This window comes from Fringilla coelebs (assembly GCF_963513975.1).
Source record: "Fringilla coelebs genome assembly, chromosome: 20".
Lineage (NCBI taxonomy): Eukaryota > Metazoa > Chordata > Aves > Passeriformes > Fringillidae > Fringilla > Fringilla coelebs.
In genome coordinates, this window is record NC_140046.1 from 3,178,170 (window position 1) to 3,192,307 (window position 14,138).

Sequence of the window (14,138 nt, forward strand, 5' to 3'; positions counted from 1 at the left end):
TTACCTGGGGGCAGAGGCTGACCCTCACCTGGCCACGACCTCCTTTCAGCGAGTGGTAGAGAATTAAAAAATCTCCCCTGAGCCTCCTTTTCTCCAGGCTAAACATCCCCAGCTCCCCCAGCCGCTCCTCCCAGGACTCCTTCCATAAGCTCCCTTCCAAGCCAAACCATTCTGTGACTCCCCACTGGCCCCGTGAGGGTAGATCCAGCCTCCCCAAAGCCCACAGATTTATTCCCTTCTTTGTTTCCTAAATCGAACATAAATACATATTTACCCCTATCAAATGCAGACAGAAAAACCTGAAAGCCAATCCAGAAGCATAAACATAAATTGGGTTGCGTTGAGTTACACTGTCTGGCTGGGATACAGAAAGGAAATAAAGCAGAGACAGTGACATGCAAACCAGGCTGTAAAATGTATTTGCTCTTTGTAATCAAAGTCTGCAATCTGCAAGCCTGCAGAATTCACTGCGGGATCCCCAGCTGCTCCCGACTGATGTCCATGCTGCAGAAGAGCCCCAAAACAGCTCACTGAAATCTTACTATCTACTGCAATAAACACCTTCATTTTTACAACCCTTCCTTATTTGGCTTCTCGTTACTGTTGTTGCTTTCAATTGTATCTAAAATCGTTGTGTAGCATCCAGAGCCATTAGGGGATGCTTTATAAATACAATTAATTATCATTATTCTTATTATTACGGCTTTACAATCTCTCTTTTCTCTTGCCAAGACCTGCTCCCTAGAGGTGGTTCAAAGCAGGAGAAGTTTTGTCTTGTTTTTTATTTGTCCTTCCTTATCTGCCTTAATTAAGTATCTGGGTTCTTCAGGGCAGGGAAGCTGTTTTTTAAGTCTGCAACCCTGAACTCAGCCAACCCATGCAGCAAGATAAATATTCTGCTGTAAAAATAATATTTATGGCTGCAGTTAATATGTCTGGCCATGCATTTAGTGAACAAAGCAAGAGGAAGATGCTCTGAACCACAGAAAAAGTCAAAAGCATTTCTCTCATAAGGACCAATGAAACAAAACAACTGTTAATGAAAAAAATTCACAAGGTGAGGTGAGACTGAACTGAGGTTACACCATGAGAGAGCTTAAAATGTGGTGGATGAGGTGCTGGTTCTGCAGCAGAATCACAGATTCAGGATGCCCATTTGAGAACCAGCTTGAGGCACTGGAATTAAAGAGTCAGGACAGCCTCCCAAGGTTTTTAATAAGCAGTTTCTTGTCCATATAGAGCCAGTGCCTATCTGCATTTTTCTAACTCCTGTTTATTTTTCATAAGTAGTGGAGGGTTTTTTATATTACACCCGGGTTGACTAGTACATACTATATTTTTCACTTAAGTATTTAGCAAGTATTTTTTCAAATGTGTTTAGTTTATTATATTATAACTATTACATGTATTAGTTTATTCTATTTCGCTTATTTATAAAATAAATTTAATTTATTTTAAATATATTTATTATTTATATATTATATATTATATACTGTTTATATTTATATTTATGGAAATTTTGTTGTTTGTTCATTTTATATTTGTTTATTTATTTTATATTTGTTTATTTATTTATATTTAAATGTTTAATAGACACCCGGTGTCTATTAAACATTAGGGCCTTAAAAAATAAGCTCATTAGGCTCTTGAAAAATACAAACACTGACGAAATGAGGTAGGGCTAAAAGGGCCGAGCCCGAAGAGCGGAGAGAAGAGGGGCAGGAAAAGGGGATCCGTGTCCCCCCCGTTCCCTCCCGGTGCTGCGGAGGGACCGCGGGGCTCCGGTGCCATCTGCCGGGAACACCGCGCACGGCAAGCGGGGAGGGAGCGGGGAGAGCGCAGCCAGGGAAAAAGGGGCTCGAAGGGACCTCAAGGGGCTCCACAGCTCCCTGCCGAGAGATTGCAGCCAGGTGTGCGGCAGTCTGTCCTCCCAGGGCTGTCCTCCCTCGAGCTGCAGCAGACTGGGCATCTGGGAAAGATTCTCCACCAAAAGGGTGGCCGAGCCCTGGAAGAGGATGTCCAGGGTAGTGGTGGAGTCATCACCCCTGGAAGTGTCCAAAAACCATCTGGATGTGGCACTGAAACAGCAGAGTTTCCCCAAAGTATCCACTGGTGGCTCTGATCCCATGGTACAACATTTATATAAAAACTTAATCTGATTGCAAAAGGCTCCTCAGTTTTTAACCCAGCTGCATTCTGAACTCCACGTTGCACTGAGGGCAGGGGATCTTCCACGGTGTGTGGACATCAGCCAGCAGCAAGGTCTCTTAGAGGGAGGGGACACACTTCAAACAGTTCAGGGCTTGACATAAACCCATTGTGTCCTGACATTCTCCTTATTGGGCAGCTCTCACTCACGAGCACATTTGTGGGGTGCATTTTAGCAGCAAGATGTTTCAGATTATGGACATCCATATCCAGAGAAAGCCCAGGGTAGCCATCCTGCCGGGAATCTGCAGGGAAAACAAGAGCTAATTCTGCTCTGCACATGATGCAAGTCAACTGCAATCCTCCTCCTCTCCGTTTTTTCTTCTGGAGTCACATCAGCATTGCTGAGGACTGCACAGTGTCCCGGCTGCCGAAACCAGCTCCAGCAGGACAGCCCGTCTGCCTGCTCCAGCTGGCTGGGGCTGGTCACACATTAACTCCTTTCAACTGGTCTGTGTTAAGGTATCAGCCTCCCAAAACGCTGCTGTGGATTCACTGAATGTGTAAAACAACCTCGCGGAGTTTGACCCTTCAAATTCCTCCGGCTGGTGTTGCAATCCTGTTAATATCCGTATTGCTGAGGGCAGCTCGTGGTACCTTTGACCCTCCTCGTCATCTGTGGCTCCGGAAGATGAGTCCTGCTGAATCCAGCTGCTGGCAAGGTCCTTGCCCCTGTCACAGAGGTGCAGGCAGTGCCAGGTCTGTTGTGCCAGTGGTGGGGAGGCCTCAGGGCACCCCTGCTCATCCAGCCGGGTCCCAGGGTGTCCGTTCTGCCACTTTCCTGTAGGACTGGGATCCACGTGTAACCACAGAAACACAAAACAGTGCTCCTGAAAATGACTAGAGTTGATTTCAAACAACACCAGCCAAACACAAGGAAACGGATCTCAACCACAGCCCTTCTGTGTGTATTTGGCTCTCTGGGGACTAGTCCAGGACCTGGCTCCTGGGACTGGGAGGGAATTTTTCTCCCCAAGCTTGTAAAGATGAGCCTTTTTATTTTCAAAGTCCTTCCCCCCAGGTTTCTGCCCGATTCTCTCCCTGCTCTTCACCAGCCCGGGGTATTGATCTCAGCAGGGTCACCAGTAAACTTCAAAGGGACTCACACTGTCACCGCTCCTTTAGGACCACGAATAGCACCATCTGAGCCTTATCACTTCCCCTCTGCCTCCGAGGGTGATAACGGCACGGCAGGAGCCCTCCGGCCATCCCCAAGCCAGGCTGGTGACAGTAACACCACCAGCCAGTTATCACCTTTTCCCATAACCACTTCTGTTTCTTCAGAGCTGCCCCTGCAGCACCATCCTGCACCCCCTGGCCTCAAGAGAGGAGGGAAAGATCATTGAGAGGGGCACCCTTTTGTCTGGAAATACCCGATTTCATCAGGGCACATAAAATCAGAATGACTCACCACCACTACTGTACGATTTTTCATGATGTCACATCATATTTGAAGGGACAAGGGGATAAGTGAAACATTAACAGGACATTACATTTCGCCTGGTGACACCACAGCTATAAGGCACCAAGGCAGCATTTAAACAGCTGGAAAACCAAGACCCACTTTCCACTGTAATTTTCCATGCGTTACCAATAGGTTTGGTTACAGCTGCTTGGTTACGAGTACCTGCACTTAGGTAAAATTTCACTCCTGTAACAGCCCAGCCTCTGACCCAAACCAAATCTCCTTCTTGCCAGGCGCTGGGCAAACACAGCCATTCCAACCTCCTCACCCTGCCAGCTGCACCGCTGGGCGCTGCTGGGTGGCAATCCCTGGATCAGGGACAATCCCTGCTCACCGGGTGTTGGTGAGTGGATGGAGAAGGGAGGGCTGCCCAGAGCCGCTGTCCCTCGCTGTTTCCATGACGCTGATGACAGAGGGGACATTCCTTTGCTCAGATGTCCGGTTCCAGCTCCTGTGTTAGGGGACCCACCTCACATACAGCACCTTGGGGGGGTCCTACACCATCGTCCCACAAGGAATTCCCCCGGTCCATAACCACACCCAGGGGTCTCTGACCTCTGGTGACCCCCTGATCAACACGTGTCCCCTCAGGGGATCCCCATCCCAGAACCGGCGAGCAGGAGAGCTCAGATGTCGCCGAACAAACAGCGGTGTCCCCTGCCCTTTGCACAGCAGATCCGCAAACCGCCAGCACCACCAGGGGATCCCCAACCCCCAAAATCCCCACGACGGGCCCTGGGCTCCAACACGTGTGTGCGGGCACTGCCCGGCTGCCGACACGCGGCCGGAGCGCGGCCGTGCGGGTGCGGGTGCCGCTCCAGCCCCGGCCCGGAGCACGGAGCCGCCCGTGCCGTGCCGTGCCGTGCCGTGCCGTGCCGTGCCGTGCCGTGCCGTGCCGTGCCGTGCCGCGCCGCCCACAGCCCCGCGGCCCCGGGGGCGGAGGCGGCCGCGCCGTGCCCATAGGGCGGCGGAGGCGGCCGGGCGGTAGCGGCGGCGATGGCGGCAGCGCGGTGCCTGCGGAGCGCCCGGCGCCTCCTGCCCGCGGGCGCACGGCAGGAGTGCTTCGAGCTGGCCCGGCTGGCGGGGCCCGTGGTGAGACCCTGGGCAGGGTGAGGCGGGGAGGGACACGGGGGACACCCGGGGGACACGGTGCCCTCCCGCGGGAACGCGTCCCCGGCACGGGGGTCGTGGCGGGGCTCGGCTGTCCGCATCCCCGGGCGCTCCGGGATGCCCAGGAGGGAGACTCCGGGTCCTGCAGGTTCCGTGCCGCCGGATTTGGCTGCCTCCAGCCTCCGGGCACGGCTCTGCGACCGGGGCCACGGCGCGGTCCCGCCGCCACTCGCCGTGCCTGGTTGGCGCCCGGATCCTTATTCTTGCCCCAGGCGCTCTTGCTGCCGCCAGCGTGGTCCCTGCTTCCCTCAGCTCGGCTGTGGAAGAGCACTGGTGGGCTCGGGGAGGGGGACTAAGCTGTTCAAGTGCTCTGTGAAACCAGGCCTGAGCCCTGGCACTGCCACTGCCACTCATCCCTTGGGTGACAAGTGGCACTTTGCTTAGTGCCAGCTCCATAGCTGGCCCTTCCAGTGGGCTCTGGGTGCCCTGTGCTCGCTGTCCTGAAATCCTCCCTGGACTGGAGCTGCCGTTTGCCATTTGTCTGGACCCTCTGGAGGGAAATGACCCTTTGGTAGCTGGCACAGACAGTGATGAGCACATTTTGCAGAGGCTTCTGCAAAGGGGAACCATGCACCACAGCCCTGGTTCTAATCACTCGTGTGTGAAAGTCTGTGCTTTTAGTCTTCTGCTATATCTGGTAAAGAAGTACCCACTGTTAAACTTCTCAGAGGCACCATCCCTGACATCAAATCCCTGACCTGCTGTGTTCAGCCAGCAGAAGAAGTCTAGACTAGTTTCAGTTTCTGTAGATGAACACATCAGGCCCTCTCAGTCCCCTCAACCATCCTGCCTGCAGCCCAACCTGCTCCTCCACATGCACAGGCACCTCCAACCCAAACCTACAGCTGCTGTTTAATGATCATTCCATGATAAACGCTGTGCTGGGATGATGCTGGAGGTCCAGACCCCTCCTGTGGGGATTACTCACAGCAGTGGGTCAAACATGCCTGGGCCTGCATCTGCAGGCACTGGGAGGTCTGCAGAGGAGAAGGGATTGTTCTGCTCTTCCTCTGACCCCTCAGAGCTGCTTTTCCAGCACCTCTGGGCTCTTGTCTTGCCAGCTGCTGTGTGGGAAGGAGCATGAGCAGCTCCTGGGCATGGTTTCCAGCTGTGCCCACCCCTCAGTGGGTATAAATGTCCCTAACTCCTGCCATCTGTTTCAAGCTGTGCCATGACTCCGTGCCCTGGATGCCTGTAAGGGAGACATCCTCTTGCCAAGGGAAAATGAGGTCTGCAGTGCAATCTTCTGCAGCATTGTTACACGCTGCTGGCAAGGAGCTCACAGACTGGCCTTGGTGTCCATCCAGGAGGAGAGGATGTTGTGGTTTTGGAGGATAGTTTTCCACAGATGCATGCAAATGTGAAAAAGCACTGGGATGTTTTATTTTCCCTTCTCTACGCAGCCTTCATCCTGGAAAAGAGGATTTCTAGCGAAGCCCTTAAGCCTCTCTTAAATGGGGTCATCTGGCAGATTGGCCGTGTAACACCAAAATACCACGAGGCAGGTAGATGTTGGCTTTGAAAGACAAAGCTACTGAGAGCCTGCTTGAGCCCTGCAGCTGCCTCCCCTGCCCAGCAGTGTTGGCAAGCAGAGACGGGCTCCCAGGAGCTCAGCAGAGCCCTGGCCTCGAGGCATGGACAGAAGCACAAGGAAACCCGAGTTTTCATAGTCCATCTCCTGGGGGAGGGGTGGTGTTCCACCAGCCCTAACAGGTCCTCATCTCACCCTCTCCTTCTCTCATCCTAGTTTTTTGCCCAGCTGCTGGGGTTCCTGATCAGCGTGGTCAGCTCCATCTTCTGTGGCCACCTGGGGAAAGCTGAGCTGGATGCTGTGACCCTGGCTGTGTCTGTACGTATTGCTCCAATTCCCCTTGGGTTTAAAATGCGTGAATTTTGTGTCACTAAAAAATGAAGAACTGAAAAACTCAGATCTGTAGGAATGTATATGTGAGGGCCCTGGGTTTTGTTTTTTTTTTTTGCCCTGAGCACAGGCAGGAGAGGGGAGCTGAGCAGTGAGTGCCTGTGCCAGTGCAAGGCCAGCACCTGAGAGCCTCTGGCCAGCTCCCTGAACCCAGCAAACCTGGGCACGTAGCCAGGAGCAGCGCTGTTTGTTGTGGTGCTTTAGATCTTCACCCCTTGCTAGAAGATGCTTCAGTCAACCAGACTGTGTTATTCTGAGAAATAGAGAAGGACTGGAAAACTTCCCAGAAACTTGCAGCAGAACTGTCTCCCCACCCAGCTGGGAGGGAGGCAGTGCTGTGGGCCAGCTTGCCCCGTCTCTCCTCCAGGTTATCAACGTGACAGGAATCTCCATCGGTTCTGGCTTGGCCTCAGCATGTGACACGCTGATGACCCAGGTCAGTAGCAGCTCCCCCTTTCCTGTGCCTGGGAGTGTTTGCTGGGGGTGTCTCACCTCCTGTGCAGTGTGCTCTGAGCACAAAGGGCAGGGCCGTGGCAGCTGCCAGACAGAACAGGGTTGGAAACTCTGGCTGGAGCCTGCTCCTTCCCCAAGGAGCCCTGGGTCGTGCCTGGGTGCCAAAGGATTTGCAAGTTACACCCAACCAGCCTGGTGTCTGCAGCTGCAAGGCATGGGAAAGGCTTTTGGTTGTTCTGTTGTTGCCCAGCCCCTTTGCTCCCCGTGATGCCCACCTTGATGCTCTCTCTTGACCCAGACCTACGGCAGCAAGAACCTGAAGGAGGTGGGCACCATCCTGCAGCGGGGCATCCTCATCCTGCTGCTGTTCTGCTTCCCTTGCTGGGCCCTCTTCATCAACACTGAGAGGATCCTCCTGCTCATCCGACAGGACCCCGAGGTCTCCAGGTCAGGGGTGAGATCCAGCCCCTCTGGATCAGGAATTTGCCATGGAGTGTTGAAATCAAGGCTCTCTGGAGCTTGAGTGCAGCGCTGTTTGGCTTGGCTCTTGCTTTGCTGGATCATTAACTGGGGAAACAACTCTCTTTCCAGGTTAACTCAGCTCTACGTGATGATCTTTATTCCAGCACTTCCTGTAAGTTTCTGCTAAAGCTGTTCCAAGCTCTGTGTACCTTAGAGCACCAGGGAAAGGAGGGAAGGCCTTTGCTGTGTGCCTCACAGGGCAGCTTTAGGGCTGTACAGCCCTTGTGCCTTACAGGACGTGCACAGGCCAGCAGCTGCTGGACCAGCAAACAGGGGCTCTCGTCTTCCTGTGCAATGGCTTTTGCTGTGCCCAAAAAACTTGTGGTGGACATTGGAACCAGGGCCTCCAGGCTCACTCTTAGCCCCAGTATAAAGGCTGGAGGTGTTCCCACACTCACAGCTGACTCCTCTGAGGCAGGGAGCAGAACCCCTGTTGCATAAGGGTCTGTAGGTTTATCCTTCCAAGCTTTCCAGGCTTTCTCACGCTGATGAGGAAGCGTTGGAGATTTCCCATTTGGAGACTGATCTGTCTTCCCAGTGGGAATGGGATGTGCTTTTTGTCTCTCCTGGGTTTGGGTGCTGGCAGTGCTTCAGCTGGAGCACGGGGGTTTTGGAGGAAGGTGGAGGGGGGTTGATCTGTCAGTGTTCAGTGGTCACAGTGTGGTGATGAACTGAATCCTGACTTTTGCAGGCGGCGTTTCTGTACCAGCTGCTGACGAGATATTTACTGAGTCAGGTATTGTGTAACTGGCCAGCTTCTGGCCATGGGATAAAGGTATTCCCAGGAACATGGATAAACTTGGGCATCTCAGTTCACCGTGTTCCAGGGAGAGCTGGGCTGGGCAATGTGAGATGAGCCAGCCCTGGCTGAGCTCACGGGAACCACTCCTTAGCTAGCTCCATTTCCTACTTCCCAACTTGGTGTTTTATGGGTTGCACCCGCTCCTGAGCTCTGCTTTTCTCCTTGGGCATTGCTAGAGGTCCCTTGTGCTCACTGGATGGGGCTTGGGCTGCCTTTTGGGGAAGCAAACTCCAAAGTTCCTCCTTGGCTTCCAGGAGATCATTATGCCTCAGGTGGTGACAGGGATTGCGGCCAACATCCTCAATGCAGCCATGAACGCCTTCCTCCTCTATGCTCTGAAGCTGGGCATGGTGTAAGTGTGAGCAGGGCTGGGCACAGGCTCTCCCTGGGTGCAGGGCTTTGCTCAGGGCATGAGGGGGTTCCCTGCATGCTCAATTCTGCCACCCCCTCCCTCCAGCCTGCCAAGCTGAGGCTGGAGGGGTCTGTCCCATATCTGCAGCAAGGTTGCTGTGGGTGCCCTCGGCTCCGTCCTGCTGTGGCTGAGGGAGTGGGCAAGGATGTCGCTTGTAACCTGCCTGTCTCTCCCCAGGGGCTCTGCCTGGGCTAACATGGTTTCTCAGTACACCCAGGTCATCCTCCTCGTCCTTTACATGTGGTGGAGGAAGATCCACGTGAAGACCTGGGGAGGTACTGTTCTATCTTAATCCTTCAGAGTAGCAGTGTCTTTGGCATTGTCACCAGCACCTGACAAAGGGATTGCCATCCCCTCGCAGTGGGAAGGTGCTGTAGCCATGTCCTCAAAGGCCTTTCTGCAGTTCCAAACACATTCTTGTCAAATATCCTGCCTCAGGAGTACAACATGGCACAGCAGCAGTCCTGGGCTGATGTTCTGTGTGCAGGGGGGGTTGTCCTCAGAGAGTGGATGTGGCTCCCCTTTAGGGGAGCAGGTGACAGCAAAGTTCATCCTGCTTCACCTCCTCCTGTCAGGCTGGAGCAGGGAGTGCCTGGTGGACTGGGGCTCCTTCATCTGGCTGGCAGTGCCTGGCATGGTCATGATGTGTATTGAGTGGTGGACCTTTGAGATTGGGAGCTTCTTGGCTGGTGAGTCCAAATCCTCTTTTCCCTCTGGTTCCTGGTGGCTGCTGCTGGAGGGTGTCCCCAGAGCCCCCCTGTCCCCAGAGCCTCCTCACCTCCAGGGCTGGGTCTGCAGGACACTGCAGGTGTTCCCATCCATCCCATGGGGACAGGGGCCTCCTTTTCTGCCAGTGAAGGAGGTGGCAAATCTTTTCCAGGGCTGATCAGTGTGGTGGAGCTGGGTGCACAATCTGTCATCTACGAGCTCGCCTGTGTGGCATACATGGTAAGGGCTGGGGGTGTGAGACCCTAACCAGCCTGGGAGGAACCCCAAAACAGGGGCCCTGTGGAGCAGAGCTGAGCTGGGAAGCAGGGGTTGGTACCAGGCAGGTGATGCCTCTCCAGCCTGCACATCCAGGGAAATGTGCTGCAGATGGGAAATCCTTTCACTGCAGCAATGCCAGTTTGTCCCCAATTCCCCAGTGGGGAAGAAGAAAATCTCTGCAGGCTCTGCTGTCCCTGCAGGCTCTGCTGTCCCTGCAGGCTCTGTCACTCACCTCCTCCTGTCTCCTGTTTCTCAGGTGCCTCTGGGCATCAGTGTGGCTGCAAGTGTCAGAGTGGGGAATGCCTTGGGAGCAGGGAATGTGGAGCAAGCCAAGACCTCCTGCATCACTGCACTGCTGTGCACAGGTGAGTGCAGTCCTGCAGAGCAGAATAAAGGGCATTTATCAGCAAATGCTTCAGTGTCCCTCCCCCAAGGCTGGGGACCTCCCATATGAACCCAGTCCCACTTGTTTGGACCCTTTGGGCAAGGCAAGATCCTGATTCATCTTTTCTGTTATGAGCCTGGTGCAAAGGCTTTGAAACTTAAAAATGCAGCTTGGTGTTCTGTCCTCACCCTCTAGAGGGTAGAGGGAATATCTGGGGAGAGTGAGAGGAAAACAGACTTGTCCTTTGCTGCAGTATCATTTGAGGTCAGCAAAGTCCAGTCCCCACCACATGGAGCCCCTGAGGTCTGGGCCTGGAGCAGGATGTGCTGCCCTTGAAGCAATCTGACTATTCCTTTTTTTTTTTTTTTCAGGAGTTTTTGCTGTGGTGGTTGCAGCATTACTGGGGAGCCTAAGGAACGTGGTGGGATACATCTTCACCAATGACACGTGGGTTAACAGCTTTCTTTTAAGTACTACTGCCTTCTTGGAGGGTGTTAGTTATACCCCAGAAGCTGCTGACAGATAAGAGTTCATAAACCCCTATCTGGCAAACGTTCCTCAAAGGTTCCTCCCCATTTCCCAGCATCCCTGGGCACCACAGCTGCTTCTAACACTGGGAAACTACCATGCAACCAGGTTGGGATCATGAAACTGGGATCAGCCTTTGTTGATTGAGGAAGATGTGTGAGAAGTAGGGACCAGGTGGTGCTGCTTCCCCCAGTCAGTCCATCCCTCTTCCCAACAGGGAGATTGTCACCTTGGTGTCCAGAGTGATGCTCATCTTTGCTCCATTCCACTTGCTGGATGCCACAGCAGTGAGTATTGCAGCACATGGAGTGACTCCTCTCTGCAGCTTGGGGTGCAAAGCTGCCTGAAACCCACTCTGGACCTGTTGAAATGATCCAGAGAAGCAAACTGAGACACTGTCAAAGCAGCTGCTTGTGTTACCTGTAACACCTCTGTGCCTCTGGCTGTCCCTTGGCATTGCTGCAGACACCCCAGCTTTTCCTCCTCTGTTTCCCCGGCCACAGCTCCAGCTTTTTCCTGGTTTATCAAAGCAATACAAGTGAGCAGCTGGCTCTGCAGAGATACCAGGCTCTCCCAGCACAGTGGGATGCTCAATAGACAGTAATTCTGTTTCCTCCTGCCATGTCCTGGGGTCACCCCCTGTGCCCCATGGGGAATCTCTTTGGGATCTGCTCGGTGTCTGCGTTGCCACCTGGAGCAAGACGAGCCCCACACCACCTGCTCCAGAAAGTAGCTTTGCTCCCTCTTGGCTTGGTGGGACAGGGCTGTGGCTTTCCCCATCCCCAGGGCTGTGCCATGCCTGGCAGTGACCCTGGCAGTGACCCTGTGTCCCTCTCCTCAGGCGACGTGTGGCGGGGTGCTGCGGGGCACGGGCCGGCAGAAGCTGGGTGCCATGGCCAACGCCGTGGGATATTACACCCTGGGCTTCCCCATCGGCATCTCCCTGATGTTTGCAGCCAGGATGGGGGTGTTAGGTACGTGTGCCCTCCAGCTGGTGTGGTGTGAGCTGTGTTGAGCAAAGGCTCAGCCCTGGAACTCGTGCCTGGGTCTTCCTGTGGGTCAGCGGGGCTGGATTGCGCGCTGCTGTGGTTGGGGCGGGCATTGAGTTGGTCCCAGTAAAGCCAGGCTTAATCCCAGCTTCCCCAGGAGCTGTTTCCTTGAAAGTTCTTGGGCTGGAGTCCTTGGGCATTCTGGCAGGGACTGGCAAAGGCAGGTTTTCCTCAAGCCCTCCCTGAAGTAACTTCCCACTGCTGCAGGTCTGTGGGTTGGGATGATCATTTGCATCTCCGTGCAAGCCCTTTCCTTCTTGGCTTTTGTCATCCGCATGGATTGGAGGAAAGCTGCAGAGGAGGTGAGAATTGTGCTTTTCTCTGGTAGTTCTTGAAAGGTGCTGAGTTAACTCCTGTTTCAGTACAACACTACAGCCCTCTAGGAGGTGGCAGAAGCGAACTGGGGTCTGTCCTGTAGCAGAGGAGCAATTTGGTACTGAGAATGCTTGTCTTGGGAGAGTGGAGGGTGTTTTGGGCTGGGCAGGACACCTCTGCCCTGAGAACAGCAACTCTTCCCTGTGTTTTCAGGCTCAGGTCCGAGCTGGAATGAAAGAACAAGTGGAAGACATGAACTCCAATGGCACAGCTGCTAACAAAACATCTGCTGTGGGTATGCAGCCGGGCTGACACCAGGCAGGGAGCCCAAATTCTCCACCCAACCCCTTCCTTTCCTTCCCAATTGTGGCAACCATGTCTGTCCTGGAGGCTCAAATGCCTGGAAGGAGCACAGTGCCTGCTGCTGGCCCTGGGCCTGCCCTGAGCAATGGGGTACAAGATACAGCTTGCAGCTGTGTGTCCCGGTGTCCCCAAGCCTTGGGGACTGTCACAGGTGCTTGTGCAGCCTCCCTGCAGCGCTGTCTGTCCCACAGGTTACACCTCCCTGGACACGGACACCGGGGACACCACGGTCCTGCCCCAGAGCATGGTGATGGGTGAGAGGGAGCCTGGCCAGGAGCTCAGCCCTCAGGAGGAGCCTGCTGTGGTCCTTGTCCTTCCCCCTGTGCCGTGGAGGGCCGTGATCCTGCGCCGTGGGCTGGCTGCTGCTGCTGCCGTCGCTGTCCTGCTGGTGGGAATCCTGGTCCGGCTCCTGACTGGCAATGGCTAAAGCCAGGGACACTGGGGAGCTGTGCAGGGAGCAGGAGGGCACAGGGCAGTGCCCCCGAGGATGGGGAGGGGGAGGGATTCCCCCACAGTGCCTTACAAAAAGTCCCTCTCACGGTTTCTGGTTAGCTGGCAATGTTTTATCCCACACACAGAGTTCTTAAAGGGGGTGAGGATGTGGGCTGGAGAGCTGGTTCCTCTCCTGCTCTGCACTGGGATGTCACTCAGCAGAGGTGGGAGTGTATCCTGGGGCTGACCCCTGAAGGAGACAGGGTCCTGGTGCTGCTGTCCTGCTCTCTGGGGACATTGGGCTGTGCCATTTGCTCGTGGCAGAGGTTCCTGCTCCCCACAGTACATTTCCTCACACACCAGCCTGTACCAGCATCTTGGGGTGGCCAATGCCACTTGCAGCAGCTGTGGAACAAAATGGATTTTGCTGGAAGATGTGAGACTCTGCTGTTGGGTGCTGGCTGCTGGCCCTGACCCTGCTCTCCCTCTGCAGGACGGGCACAGGGCCTAAAGCAACTCTTCTTTGCACTTTTGTAAGGTGGGATTTTGATACAATAAAGTTTTCTGAGTAAATGTTAGGCTGTTTAATATGGTGTGAGCATGACCCTGGTCATTGGCAGGACTGTGCTGTTGAGAGGAAAGATTGTGGGTCTGGTCCTGGCCCCGAGGTTTGGGGCTGGCTCCAGACACAGTGTTATCATTCTTCCCCTTGGGTACAAAAGCAAGATTTGTTGTTGCCACGATTTTTGAGCGCTGTGGAAGAGGGAGCTTGTGTTGCTCAACCCTACAGAACTGCCCTATGTCACAATGCAGACAGCCCAGCACTGAGTCCCCCCGGGCCTGTCCCGGGCTCTCACCTGCACCTGGGTGACTGTGACGTGTCAGCTGCTGGGTCCTGGGAGGTCAATACCTCATACAGATGTGTGGCACCTGCCTGTCACCCCACAGCTCTCCTGGTGCTGGTGGCCTGTGAATGAAAAAATATGACACCAAGTTTGAACGTGCCACCATCCCCAGCACCAGCGGGAGGACGGGGCAGAGCTGCCCTGCTCAGAACCCCGGTAGGTTTGGGATGGCGGTGAGGGGAAGCAGGGAGGTGTCTCACTCGGTTATCCCAGCCCGCTCC

The 14,138-nt window shown here is 54.4% G+C and overlaps 1 protein-coding gene across 1 annotated transcript; it reads left to right on the forward strand.

Annotated features, from left to right (window-relative positions):
* The first annotated feature begins 4,647 nt into the window (after positions 1–4,647).
* On the forward strand, positions 4,648–13,550 carry LOC311161409 (multidrug and toxin extrusion protein 2-like). The gene is made up of 17 exons (XM_084218945.1): positions 4,648–4,765; positions 6,591–6,692; positions 7,132–7,200; positions 7,516–7,664; positions 7,809–7,851; positions 8,431–8,475; positions 8,796–8,893; positions 9,131–9,228; positions 9,529–9,642; positions 9,834–9,901; positions 10,197–10,305; positions 10,697–10,772; positions 11,071–11,140; positions 11,695–11,827; positions 12,110–12,204; positions 12,431–12,512; positions 12,772–13,550. The coding sequence occupies exons 1-17, from the start codon at positions 4,670–4,672 to the stop codon at positions 13,005–13,007; spliced, it is 1,683 nt and encodes a 560-aa protein (XP_084075071.1). The 5' UTR covers positions 4,648–4,669; the 3' UTR covers positions 13,008–13,550.
* The last annotated feature ends 588 nt before the right edge of the window (positions 13,551–14,138 follow it).

Bases quoted from the DNA above. Each gene is read 5' to 3' on its own strand.
- LOC311161409 (XM_084218945.1), top strand. From the start codon at position 4,670: ATGGCGGCAGCGCGGTGCCTGCGGAGCGCCCGGCGCCTCCTGCCCGCG. The intron at 4,766-6,590 runs GTGAGACCCTGG...CTCTCATCCTAG, and splicing joins CCCGGCTGGCGGGGCCCGTG to TTTTTTGCCCAGCTGCTGGG. The intron at 10,773-11,070 runs GTGGGTTAACAG...TCTTCCCAACAG, and splicing joins TACATCTTCACCAATGACAC to GGAGATTGTCACCTTGGTGT.